General features: G+C 39.1%; 1 protein-coding gene across 3 annotated transcripts in view; it reads left to right on the top strand.

Annotated features, from left to right (window-relative positions):
* The window catches only part of BMPER (BMP binding endothelial regulator), a 240960-nt gene that overhangs the window by 137283 nt on the left and 90201 nt on the right, over window positions 1–13476 (top strand). For all 3 annotated transcript variants that reach the window (XM_020788156.3, XM_073003798.2, XM_073003797.2), the window contains 2 exons: window positions 2415–2519; window positions 10875–10920. In XM_020788156.3, the coding sequence (XP_020643815.3) occupies window positions 2415–2519; window positions 10875–10920 (151 nt within the window). The remainder of the gene's footprint in view (window positions 1–2414; window positions 2520–10874; window positions 10921–13476) is intronic.

Below are 13476 nucleotides of genomic sequence, written 5' to 3'. Positions count from 1 at the left end.
TTTTTAATGTGAAAAAGTTGTACAATCAAGGAGTTAAATGATTAAAAATAATAAGTAACAGTGCAATGGTTTAAATCCTATACAGTGGTGCCTCGACTTACAAACGTCTCTACTTATGAACATTTCGAGTTACGACCAGCTCTGGCCGCAAAATTTGGCTTCTACTTGCAACCGGAGCTTCCACTTACGAACAGAAAAAGGCAGGGAAAAAAGGCAGGAAATTCAAATTGCTAACTATAGGTGGCAACGAAGCTGCTTCTTTGTAGCTCTCTTGCCCCAGCAGTTAGAGCGTGTTTGTGCTGGAGGAGGCTTGGGACTGCCTCGCTTCTGCTTCTGAGCAAACGTGTGTGTGTTTGCAGCAAGGCTTTGGGCTGCCTGGTAAGGTAAGGTGCTGTTTAAAAAACTATTCTGAGCGTTTTTGCAGTGTGGCTTTGAGCTGGGGGAGTTATGTTTCTGTGCTGTGATGGGTCTTGGGTGGATTTGTTGGTTTTTTTCCCCCCAACCCCCCATTTCCAATGATCTTGGGGAGTTTTGTTGCTTTTTGGAGTGTTTCCCCCCATTTCTGATGGGTCTTGGGGGGTTTGGTTGCTTTTTGGCTCCCCCCCCATTTCCAACGGGTCTTGGTTGCTTTTGGGTTTCCCCCCCATTTCCAATGGGTCTTCGGGGGGTTGATTGTTTTTTGGCTCCCCCCTATTCCCGATGGGTCTTGAGGGGTTTGGTTGCTTTTGAGGGTTCCCCCCATTTCCAATGGGTCCTGCATGCTTCCCTTGCTTTTTCCTTTGTTTTCTTTGCATTTCCGACCTGCTCCCTTTGTTTTCTGTGCATTCCCAATCTGCTTCATTTGTTTTCTGTGCATTTCCAATGGGTCTTGCACGCTTTTCTCCTCCCCCCCCCCGGCCAGAAAAGATGAATCATGTTTCCAATGAGTCTTGCAGTGATTTTTTTTTTGGGGGGGTGATTTTTTTTATTTCGCCGGAACAGATTAATTGCATTTCAATGCATTCCTATGGGAAATGGTGCTTCAATTTATGACCATTTTGAGTTACGTCCATGTTCTGGAACAGATTATGGTCGTAAGTCAAGGCACCACTGTAGATGTTTGTGAAGAAAGAAAGAAGTCCTATTATGCTACATGGGGCTTCTTCCCCCACAAGCAAATTTAGTCTTCGAAAATAATAGTGGTGGGTCACACAGTAAGTACACTTGATGGTGCAATTGAGGTATGCCTCATCACCTTATCAATTAGCCACAAGTAGCTGTGACTCACTGCACAAACTTTACACAGATACAATTAGGATTCTGGCCAATGCCTCTAAACTTCTGGGGTGAATAACTGTGACCCTCTAGATTTTTTAAATTTTGCCTACAAGTCTCCCATCAGCCCTAGACAGCAAGGCAAATGGGGTAGAATCATGGCAGCTGTAGTCCAAATAAGTATGTAGGCTAAGACACTCTTTTTAGTCTAGAACAAGAAAGTTTACAAGCATTTGTTATATCCTGAAACCTTTCCCTGAAATATCTGTTGCATTCTATAGTGCACAGATCCGTAATACTCTGCTCCCATGTTGTTAATGCTTTATTACTATCTGTTCCACTTTCATTTCACTCCAATATATCAAAAGCTTCCATATGGTGTGTATAAAAGAATTAGTTTGGACTACTGTTGGATTACAGAGTAACTGAGGAACATCACTTGGTATGTGCAGTCTGTAAGGAAGTGAGTAAAAGCATTAGTAAAGCAGTGCTTTGGAGTCATAGAACCTTTTAAAGGGTGTGATGGTGGGTACAATCAAATATAGCTGTACCTACTAGAATTTAGCTAATTTTGATTCTGTATCCATTCTAAACATTTTCAGATGTTCAGTAGATCAGATGTCTGCCTTAGTACTGTAAGTAATAAAAAACTGAATTTACTATTAAGTATATTCCTGGATTAAAGCAAAGTGATGCCACATCTGGGAATAAATTTGCTGTGTCTTGACATCTTAATCAAATACTTTCACGTGCAGTAATTTAAACATGCCAATCACAGTGGCTGTATTGAGTCAGATTTTTCTAATTATATCATCCAAAATGAGACAATCATGATACTCAGCAATTGCAACTTGAATGTTTTTCAGTACAATACACAACTAATTAGGATACATGATAAAAAAAGAGAACTCTAATGTATCTTTGTTCAATATGGAATAATAGCCCTTTGTCTGGAAGGACCAGAATGAAAAATGGTAAGTTTCCATCCTTAATCCATCTGGGTGGAGATGGACACCTCAAAGCTGATTTAGACTAAACAATGACATAACTCCAACAGGGAGAAAGGTTTTTTTTTCCTTGTATAACAGGATGATGCATTACTGGAACAGCTTCTTTCTGCTATCCCAGCTAACGGCTGTATTATGGTCTCCTCCCTGCAGGATGGAGAAATGTGGTCCTCTGTCAACTGCACCATTTGTGCTTGTGTGAAAGGCAAGACACAATGTCACAAGAAGCAGTGCATTCCAGTCAGCAGCTGCCCTCCTGTGAGTCTAACAAGAAGTGTATACTTTTTTCTTTCTTTCTCCTGTTCATAAACTGATGGGGCTTTTCAGGAGAAATCTTGGTAGGTGCAGTGCATGCAGGTTTCAGGAAAAGGAGAATCTCAGTGAGACTCCAGGTCTGTGATGAGCTAGAACAGGAGTATCTCAATATGTCTTCTAGTTCTGCTTTCCATTAAGCACTTCATTCCAGCCCTGTAACTTTTCCAGTCCCATTTTTGCATCAAGTTATGGATGTGGTGGCGCTGTGGGCTAAACCGCAGAAGCCTGTGCTGCAAGGTCAGAAGACCAAGCAGTCGTAAGATCGAATCCACCCGGCGGGGTGAGTGCCCGTCGCTTGTCCCAGCTCCCGCCAACCTAGTGGTTCGAAAGCATGCAAATGCAAGTAGATAAATAGGGACCACCTTGGTGGGAAAGTAACAGCGTTCCGTGTCTAAGTCACACTGGCCATGTGACCACAGAAGCTTGTCTTCGGACAAACGCTGGCTCTATGGCTTGGAAACGGGGATGAGCACCGCCCCCTAAAGTCGAACACGACTGGACAAAAATTGTCAAGGGGAACCTTTACCTATGGTTTTCTTCTTCGTCTTCTCTGCTTGATTTCTTTCTTGTGCTTGCTGTCATGTTATGGTCAGCTCTTCCATTTAGACAGGATGACGCAGCTCCCTCAGGCAGTAGATTTGAGGTATGATGAAAACTCACCCAATTGTTAGGTACTAAATTTATCATTATTGTATTTTTATTAGCAGAGACAGCAAGAGGCACTTGTGCTATTTGCTGCCTCTTGCCCCAAAATATCTTGTTTAGACATGAGTATAATGGATTCCATCTTGAGTGGGGGCAGGAGATATTTGCTGCTTCACCTGAGGCATGCATTGTGCCATAAGCCCACCAATTTACTTAGTAAGTCTTTGTAAAAACTTTGGCATGAAGAGTACTTCCAAATGATGCTCTGCCTCATTCACAGAATTTAAAAGAGGTCCAGATCATGTGGTCTCCCATTTGTAACTGTTTCCCACTACAGCTTCTCTGGCCTCTCTCCCCACCCCCACCCCATTGCAAAACATTGCTAAGAAGGGAAAGGCTATGTAGCTTCTGGTAACAGTGGAGGAAAAGAGTCATGAACAGATGTATGTTGTCTTAATTATTGGCTAAATCATACATGCCAAAGTACTGTTGCATTTCTTAAAGACTAATGTCTTTCAATTTGTGCTTGGTGTGCATTTCCACGGAGAGTGTAAAATTACTGGATCTTTTGTACACAACTGCTATGCTTAATCTACTTTACATCTGCGTGAATGAAATTTCTACTCCCTTTTTTTCTAAGCTCAAGGGAAGTGACAATTTATATAAAATAATATATACATAACAATATAAAAATATAAACATTGTTAATTCCTCCACTCCACTAATTTCCGCTCTTTTAGAGATACCATAGTTGCAGAACTCACAGGTCTACGTTACAGGCTTTTTCCAACATATGAAGATGTACAAAAATGAACCTGATTTATACACATCTGTGCAGAACAAGTTGTAGTTGCTATCATGTGGGTGAATAAGGTTCTATGTTGAGGAAACTAAAAGAAAAAGAGAAAATAATAGATCTGAGTAGAGATGGGCATGAACTGGGGAAGAGGTGGCTTGTGGGGGTTTGTGGTTCATTGCTATTAATAAACTTTGAACTTTCTGATGAAATGATGTGTGATTTGGGACTCCTTGGGATGGTAGAACAGCTCCCACATGGGTTACAGATGCCAGACTCACAGTGAATCTTCAGATGACTTGTCTCCTGTTTGAAGAGTACTTTCCTGGGGGGGGGGATCTGCTTTGGGGGCCTATAACCTGGACATCTCAAATCCACTCTTCACCAAACCTAGAGGGTGTGGGGAAGAGAGCCAGCCAAGAGTCATTTCAGGTGTAGCAAAGAATGGATTTGGGATATCTGAGTTATAGTGTACAGTACATATGAATCACCAATGCCTATAATAATTTGGTATTTTGTTTAATTCTGGGGAGGCATGTTTCCCTAAAGCGCCCTGAAATGAACCACAAACAGCCTGTTTCATAGGTGTTTTTTTTTTTCTTTGTGGTTTGTTTTGTGCCTATCTCTATATCTGAGTATGGACTTATCATTCAGTTAGTTCAAAAATAGAGTAATGAAATCATATTGGATTAGGATTTGGGATCCCTTTAGAAACTTCACATAAACACTTTTCTGGTGTTCTGCCTTACAAGAATTGTGAAAGTATAGTATTATGCATCCCTTATGTGGATTTTTATTATATTGCAGGACCCATCGTCCTAAAGTTAATACATTCTATTTGGTGCTCAAGAAAGAAGGGTGTGGTTTAACAAAAAAATAAATAAAATAACCAGGCTGTTTCACAGTATATCCGTGGGAGTTCTTTAAAATCATGCACCATAAAAGCATCCTGTCATCAGCCAGAGTGTATTCTACTCATCTGAAACAGCCTCGTATTACTTCTCCACAAAAATAACTTCCTGTTGACTTTGAGTTGAGACTGCTTAAGTAATCTAATACTGGTCTTCATGGGGGTGGAATGAAGCTATAACATTACATTTGAATGCATTAGGTACTGAAAAACAAGTAAGAGGTTGTTTATATAAGAAATGTATTAACATTCTATTAATCTATTTGATGTTAATGAAAAATGCACAAGATATGTCCCAGTGATAATATCTAGTGTTCTAGGTTGTCTGTGCTTTGTTGCCAAGCCAGCATGGTCCTACTGAAATACCAGCATTTTTTTTTAAAAAAAATTAGCAGTTAGCAGTTTGTGATTGCTACAGACACTCAGTGGTAGCTGAGCGTATGTGTCTCAGGTTACTTTCCTTTGATAATAGTAAGTCTGATAGTTCTGTTGTTGTGCAGTGTTAGGAAGGGGATAACAAAATGCTGCAGTAAGAGCTGTAGCTATTCCATTCTCTTTTGCTCTTTTTTCACCAACTATTAAATAGCTACCATTCTGCACTCACTGAGCCTGCTCAGTCTTCATTGAACTGTTTTGACCCCACCCCTCAAACATACTTTGTTCTTTTGAAAGCCTTTCCTCTGTAGGTTGATGCATCAGGGAATACTTGGCTAATTTTTACCACTCATGCATGGATGGTGCCATTTTAGCTACATAAGGATTGGTGCTCATGTAGCATTACATTCCTGTTTTTTTGTATTATGATGCTGTATCCAGGGTATTAACTTTGATGCTAACAAGTTTTTTAGAGTGATTAGTGACACGTAGACCTTGATGCCCCCCCCCAGCCATGTTCTCTGAGAAGGACCAGATCAGATGCTTTCCATACAGAAGTTTCCTGGTGCAGTTCAGTAAGGACTGAAAACAATTCCTGTCTGAAACCTTAGCTAGCTGCTGTCAATCTTTACAAGCAATATTGGTCTAAATGGACAATTGTTTTGATAGAATAAAAGGCAGTTTGTTTGTTTGTTTGTTTGTTTGTTTGTTTATTTATTTATTTATTTATTTATTTATTTATTTATTTATTTAATATCCCGCCTATCTAGTCAATTAAGACCACTCTAGGCGGCTATGTCTCTGTAGTAAGATTGCTAATTAAAATGGGACCCAGAGATCTCTTGCTCATAGATTGGACACTTCCTGTGATTCAGTCTTGCTTTTGTGCTGACATCACAGGGTTTGCTGACATTGAGCAACTTTCCAGAGATACAATCTTAATCATACCGGCAAAGAAATAAGGTGCAGGGCCCCAGTGGAAGCTACCTCCCACAGGCATGCAGTTAGTAGTTGTGTGTGTGGTTTGCAGAAGTCTAGCAGTAGGTTGGCCCTTATGAATTGGCCCTCCCCCCAAAAAAGGAGATGCATCACTGAAAAGTAGCAAACAGGGGCACATATTGGTATCAAATTTCTATATTTTGACTCAAATGTAGTAATGCAAGTTTAAGAATTGCTACTATAATTTAATTAAAAATACATCTCAGCACAGTGGGGAATACTGTGCTACTCCTGTGTGCCTAATCAGTAGGCTTTCCAGAGGGCACCTAGTGGACAGGCAGTTTGAAAGCTCTTCCTCTTGGTTTTTTTTTGCACCAGTCAGCCCTCCAGATGCAGAATATCTTCAAAGACAGGGCTTAGCATTGGACTGTAGAATTTATGGCCATCCTACCGTCAGGTCTAGAGTATTATATATCTGTTGTGGCTTCTTCTCAGATGGATTTGTGGAGATTCTTATTAGGTATGAAGGCAAGTAGGTATAAGACAAGTAGGTATAATGGTCTACATTATATGTGCCAATAACAGCCTCTGGTGCCTAAAGACACCTGGTACCCACTTGGAAATTTGAGCCATGATACCCATTTTCTAAATCCGTCTTGCACTCCCAGTCTTTTTCACCAAATGTCTGATATATATAAGTCTGGGAAAAACCCATCAAAATCCAATGCGTAGGTCTCTGTACTTAGTAGCACTTCTAGATGCAGTTTGTTTGAAAGAGCAATCTTTTGCAAGATTTGTTATGTGGATACATTTTAAACCTCTGAAGTGAGTTTCAAATATATTCACATGGTGTTGTCCATGCCTAGCACAGGCAGTATTACATTTTTAAACACATCTGCTAATCCTACAAGTAAACAAACAAATTAAAAAAAACCCAGAAAAAGAATAGACAGTGGCTGGTCATAGTCCAGTGCCAAACAGGCACAAAACAACAGCAGCTGCTTATATTGCACAATAGAACACAGAAAAAAGGTTCTAATTAGTTTTGTCTTTTAAATGAAATAAGAAAAGAGAAGAGAAGAAACGGGGGAAAATTGGACATAAAACTAGCATTCTTATAGAAGGTGGGGAAAAGATTCTACATCATTCATAGGTTTTCAGTTTATGTGGTTTTCCTATAAATATTCATGGACAAAAAGTGGAATTGCATCTCATAGACCACTCCTAAGGGAGCCCTCACTGCTAATAAACTCTAACAGCACATGTTAGTAATAATGGCCCTTCTTATTCTACAAGACAAAAACAAAATCCCATGCCAGCATGGTGGCTCAAGTAAGCAGCCTTAGCAGGTTGGCTTGCAAACCCAGGTTTTGCTTGAATTCCTGCCACTTCCAGCTTAGATGTTTGCTGCAGCCCTTTTATACAAAGACAGAGCTAAGGCTATCCAGTACAGGGAAGCAGCATTCAGTTCTCCTCTCCATACTAGTGTAGTTTAAGTTTGCCTAATTAAGACCTTTCTCTGTGGGTGTGGCATTAGGCAGGTTGCAGGAGGAAGTGGACTGTAGAATTCTCCTTAACATGGAATGAAAGTAGTTTATTACAAAGCTGCTTTATAATGAAAAAAGCAATGTTTTGTCATGTCAAAGTTGCTTGTTAGGCACAATATTTATATCACTTTTTTCTATTTCTTCTTCCTTTTGTGGAGCTCAGGGTGGTGTCGGTTACGTGTCTATCCTTTTAAACTCACAGCTGCCTTTGATGCGTGTTACATTGAAGAGTGTGAGTAGCACAAGATCAGCTAAAATTTAGGAGTTTGGGGGAATCTCCTTTCTCAACCTGGGGCCCTATTAGCAGGATAGATAACAGGGAGCTGAACAACTAGGTGCACCTGATATAAAACAGCCTGCTGTTTTCACGGTGGGATTAACTGTCCTGCTGAGGCTATCTGAATTTTCCCACAAAAAGGGACAAATAGATGCTAAAACTAAAAGTTTATCTAGATGAGACATTTGCTGTCCCCTCTCCCTTGTGCTGATTGGCACCACTTGGTGCTAAATGGTGCCAAGATTCTTACTGGTGTTTCTGCCCATACGCATTCCTAAACTCACTCTTCCCTTTCCTTCCCTATAAAATAAATAAATCAGCATCTTTCCATAGAATGGATAAAAATTAGCTATTTTTAAAGAAAGAAAAGAAAGAAAACTCTGAATACCACATTTCTTAACTTTCAATCACTGGTTTTGCCAGAATTTCTAACAAAGGCTTGGCCTCTACACCATACTAAATAAAGAACTGAACCTTTTCTTTATTTGAAATGCAGAAGTAATTTATAAATTCACATGAGATTAAAATGGTGTTTGACTATCCACTGAGCCAAGAACACTGGAAAATTTCTTCCATTCTCAAGACATATACTGAACTTTCTATTTACTGTATAATAGCTTCCTAAAGGAACTAGGTTCTTTTTCCTTGGTGGATTAGAGTCAAAAACATCATTTAAAAAGAATCATTATATGCAAATTAGATAGGACTTGGCTGTGGGCCATTTACACAGCTGCCTCACACACCCACATGTGAAACTAAATGAGCCACTTAACTCTACTGACAAGTTTTACAAAGACTTCAATCACTCATTTAACCGAAGACTTTGATAGCTGCATGTGTATTAATGAAGATAACTTTTCTATAAGTAGCTGTTCCTCAAATGCTGGTGCTTATTAGAAATATAACTGGATTGTCCACCTTTCAGTTGCAATCCTACACATGTTAAATTTATTTTTTATTATGTGAGAAAATTGTTTGTTTTTACAGACATAATTAACTTTTATGCCAATAAAGGTTGTTGTTGTTGTTGTGTGTGACATAATTAACTGGAAATACCACATTTTTTAAAAAGGAAAATTAAAAAGTACTTCCAAGGAAAGACGATGAAACATATAAACTCAATGCAAAGTTGAGTCACATGTTCAAATGCTGAAAGAGTTATGAGCTCCTCAAACCATTGAGTCATGTAAGGTGGGCATTATCTTTCCAGTGCAGTAACATACATATTTTAGGCAGTAAAAGGATACAGAAAATAAATTTCTATCAACCAGAAATAAGTTTCCAAGCTGCAGAAAAGTAATTCAAAATCACAAGGAAATCTCTCAGTTCAGAGATTTTACCAAAATGAAATTAATATATTGAATAATATGAATTCAAAAGGGAAGTGGAACTTTATATAACCCCATCATGTGTTTAATGTCTGGAAAAAATTGCAGCCCCAGGAGTTAGCCAACATAATCAGACCTTTATTAAATTGTCATTATGGAGTCTGTAACATATGGAACATAATTTTAGTTGTACAAATTGTAGCTTAAGATCCGTAGATAAAGTGTTATAGAAGTGAAAGCTACCATGTACTGATGATATAAAATAAGTTATCTGATTCTTCGATCAAAGTCCTGTTGCATAAATTGCATCAATGTAAAGGAGACAATGTTGGCAGGGGGAGATAGGCGGGGAACAACAACAACAACAACAACAACAATAATAATAGCTCCCTCTTCAATCTTGGTGCTTGCATGTCTCATGCACAATCAGTCTAACTGTACATGCAAGTCATGTAAGCCCCAAGATCAATTATTGACAACCTCTCCCTGCCCATAATGTTATCTGGCAGGGGAAACAGCTGGCAATTAATTAACCAGAGACCTCAAACAAGAAGATTTCGCATAATCCAGAATCAGGAATTCATTGTATGTATCAAATTCCAGTGATTACCAAACGTTGATAGCTACATAAATTAGATTCACAATCAACCTCAGGTTATCTTCTCCCTGCCAATACTTAATACATCACACCAGGTCTACATCTTAGCATCAACATCTTTGAGCATGATTGATCTATGATTTGCCAGGTTGCAGTAATGTAATCCTCATATAATGAAGCAATCCAAGATCTGGGCTCACAAACCTCCATATACAAACCATGTAATTTTGAAATAATAAGATCTGCAAAAGCTTTATAGCATTCTATGGAAACCCATCTGGTAATCTCCTCCATATGCAGAGTTATAACAGACACTGCAGTTGTGAATGATCTAAATATGAAAAATGAAGATAGTCTACTTTCTCTTTGTATTGTATTAATCGTTTGCCTTTCTATATATCATACCTGCTTTTGCTCTCCAAAAAAGGAGCAACTCGGACTGGAACACAAAATATTGAAAAGTATATGAACATTTGTGAATTGTCATTGCTAGTTGGGCAGTGTATTACTATTTTAAATAAATAAATAATTTTTTTTCAATGACAAACTACAGTTTACTCCTGCCTCTAGATTCTGAAAATTAAGTTTGTTGTTCAAATGGGATTTAGACAAAAGTATTATATTTGCTGGCAATATAAAAACAATGGGCATGTTTTTTTCTTATTTTTATTGACCAGGTATTGGATTTGGTGAGTATTAATTCAGCTGATTCAATTTTTATAACTTATTGATACTTTCATGTGTATGAAGCTGGAGAAGTGTACTTCTAAACTCCTATGCGTTTGGGTCCCCCCCCCCCCCAATTATTCTGTGTTTATGAAATGTAATCATTGCTCCACATAACTTTGCCCCATTGAACATCATTTATGTTTATCCCATTTAGGGAAAGATCCTCAACCGAAAAGGATGTTGTCCCATTTGCACTGAAAGTGAGTAAGTTAATTCTTCATTTTTCTACTCAGTAGTTTGTCAGGGAAATTTAATATGAATTGTCGTGATGTCCTCCCCTTTCGTTTTAGTTAAGAAAGGAAACATTTGTTGGAGGATTGAGTTTATTCACTAATGCTTAATAATGCATATTTCACACTAGAAGCTTGATAATTTTATCATTCCTTGTTTATGTTCAAACTATTTTCCAAATAGTAAAAAAAAAAGACATACCTTACAAGAGGTTTAACCTTACAAGAGGTTTATAACTGAAGGTCCATTATCCTCTGATATCTCCACCAGCCCATTCTGCATTAATCCTGAGAAGTCTTGTGTTGTTGGAGGGCTTTGAATCAAAATATCTTTATAGTTATGAGGCCATAAAAGCATAATAATTTCCAATTACATTGCTCTGTTTTTGTTTTTGTTTCTGTCCTAACAGAAGCAGGATTTCCCCATTCTGTTTTAATTTGTGTAAATGAGCTGATGTGGTTACTAAAAGCATTTAGAACTGAAAACTGGCTAGTCCAAACTGATGGTTGAAAAGTTTGTCAGCTAAAATGTGTCTGGCCTTTAATTTTAAATTAATGAGCTATTGTAGGTGATCACGGAACAAAGGAAGGCTAATGATGTGAGTGATCACAGAAGGAGAGGAAGGCAATTAACTTTAGAGAAAGTACAAAGAAGTCTGAGCCAGCGGAGCTTAAAAGCAACGCCTTGAGAACTCTTTTTATTAACTTAGCAGGATTACACAGAATGTTGTGAGAATTCAGATAGGATACTACTACCCAATCGCCACTAGGATTGGCCGGAGAAAGTCTTCAAACTTCTGATCTAACTCTAAGGGAAAAGGCAGAATGAGAGGTCACCCTGCCTGTTGGGAGCTGCTGCTTCTCTACCAGGAGTGTTTGTTCTCACTGTAACAGATAACAACTAATGGCCTTGGGCAGGAGCTTCCCACAAGCTATGGCCCTGGAAATTCTAGTTCCATCTAATTCAGCAGCTGGCAAATTAGACTATCTCAGCCCCGCATCTGCAACATGGGTATAATGGTACTATGTTATGGAGGGTGTTGTAAAAACTGCTGTGGAAATGAATGTGAAGAACACCCAACATTTAAAGAAAATGATGCATTCCAAATATATTATTACATTTAGAGCATTTTTTTTACCTCTTGGGCTATATGGATGTCATTACTGTTTACTGTGTAAATATTTGCTGTTATTTTGCTATTGTCCTTCTTGGTGTGTTATATAAATATCAATATTGCATTGCTGTTACTTTTATTCCCAAGGTTTGTTATGGGAATTGAACTATCTTCTATTATGGGTAAGGCCAATTTCTGTGCTGATAAAATGAGAAAATAGTAGCATCAAGAACTGCATTGTTTTTCTGCTGTCCCATGTTTACTATACTTTTCTTTCATTTTCATATGCTTCCCTGTTACAGTAACATTAACTCCTTTTACTGTCACTGTAACAGGAGATCTCAGCACATAGCTCTGTGCAAAACTCATGGAAGACAATAAGTTACTTTGGTGCCATGTCTCACTTTATGTTTCTTGTATTGTACTCATGCTGGAGTTAAAATATACATACACAAGAATGAGCACTTTGTTGGCCTATTTCTGAGCAGGATTGCTGGTTGTATATACCTTTAAAGGCGATTCCTTTAACAACCTGGGCAACCTGCTTGCTGCCTTCATACCATCTGGATCCAACTCCGGTACTGCAAACCATCAGTAGAGCTGGGAACCACTTAGCTCCCGCTAGAGAACTGCAGCTGCAACCAATCTGCTGTAGCCATACTGATATCCCTTAAACCTTGCCCCCAGCCCCCCAAAAAACTGTTCCCCATCTGCTGAAAAGAGATACATCCATTTAAAGGAAACACCCAGGTCTTTAATCCAGCTGCCGCAACATGACACTGCTGACTGCCCTAGTCACCTTTTGTTTCCTTGTGATATCCACCTTCAGTGAATCCCTGGCGACTCACCTGCCTCTTGAGGAGGCCCCAACCACATAACCTGGATGGTGGTATAACAGCTATCGATCAGTTCCAGGTGTACCTTAATGGAAAAAGTTATGTCTAGTCTTTTGGTTGCTGACAAATTATTTCCCTCTAGCTGGAAAGGAACAATGTCTGGAGGTCCTGATTGCTTGAGCTGAGCTGGGCCAAGGGTTTGGCATGAGCTGCAGCCAGTGCCAGACCCTTAGCCCAGAGGGAAACCAGGTATTCTAGCACTACCACCTCTGTTGTTTGCAGGAAGGCAGTGCATCCCTTGAGTTTGAGGAAGGACAAGAAAGATCCCAGAGCAGCACTATATGCCCTAAGAGTGGAAGGGGTGACTGAGTTATATACTTCATGGGTTATATCCTGCTTCCAAGACTCTAGTGTTCTTCTGGAAATGGGTCTGGAGTGATGAGTGAATCAGAGGAACCTGTCATCTTGGAAATGAGATAGAACATCCACCATGCTGTTATCCATGACTGGAATGAACTTGGCTGAGAAAGTTATGTTGGCTGACAAACGGATGAGGACTAGTTGCCAAATGGAGT

Source organism: Pogona vitticeps, chromosome 6, assembly GCF_051106095.1.
Source record: "Pogona vitticeps strain Pit_001003342236 chromosome 6, PviZW2.1, whole genome shotgun sequence".
NCBI lineage: Eukaryota > Metazoa > Chordata > Lepidosauria > Squamata > Agamidae > Pogona > Pogona vitticeps.
The sequence above is the reverse complement of the archived record's forward strand: the minus strand, read 5'-3'. Positions and strand labels throughout refer to the sequence as shown.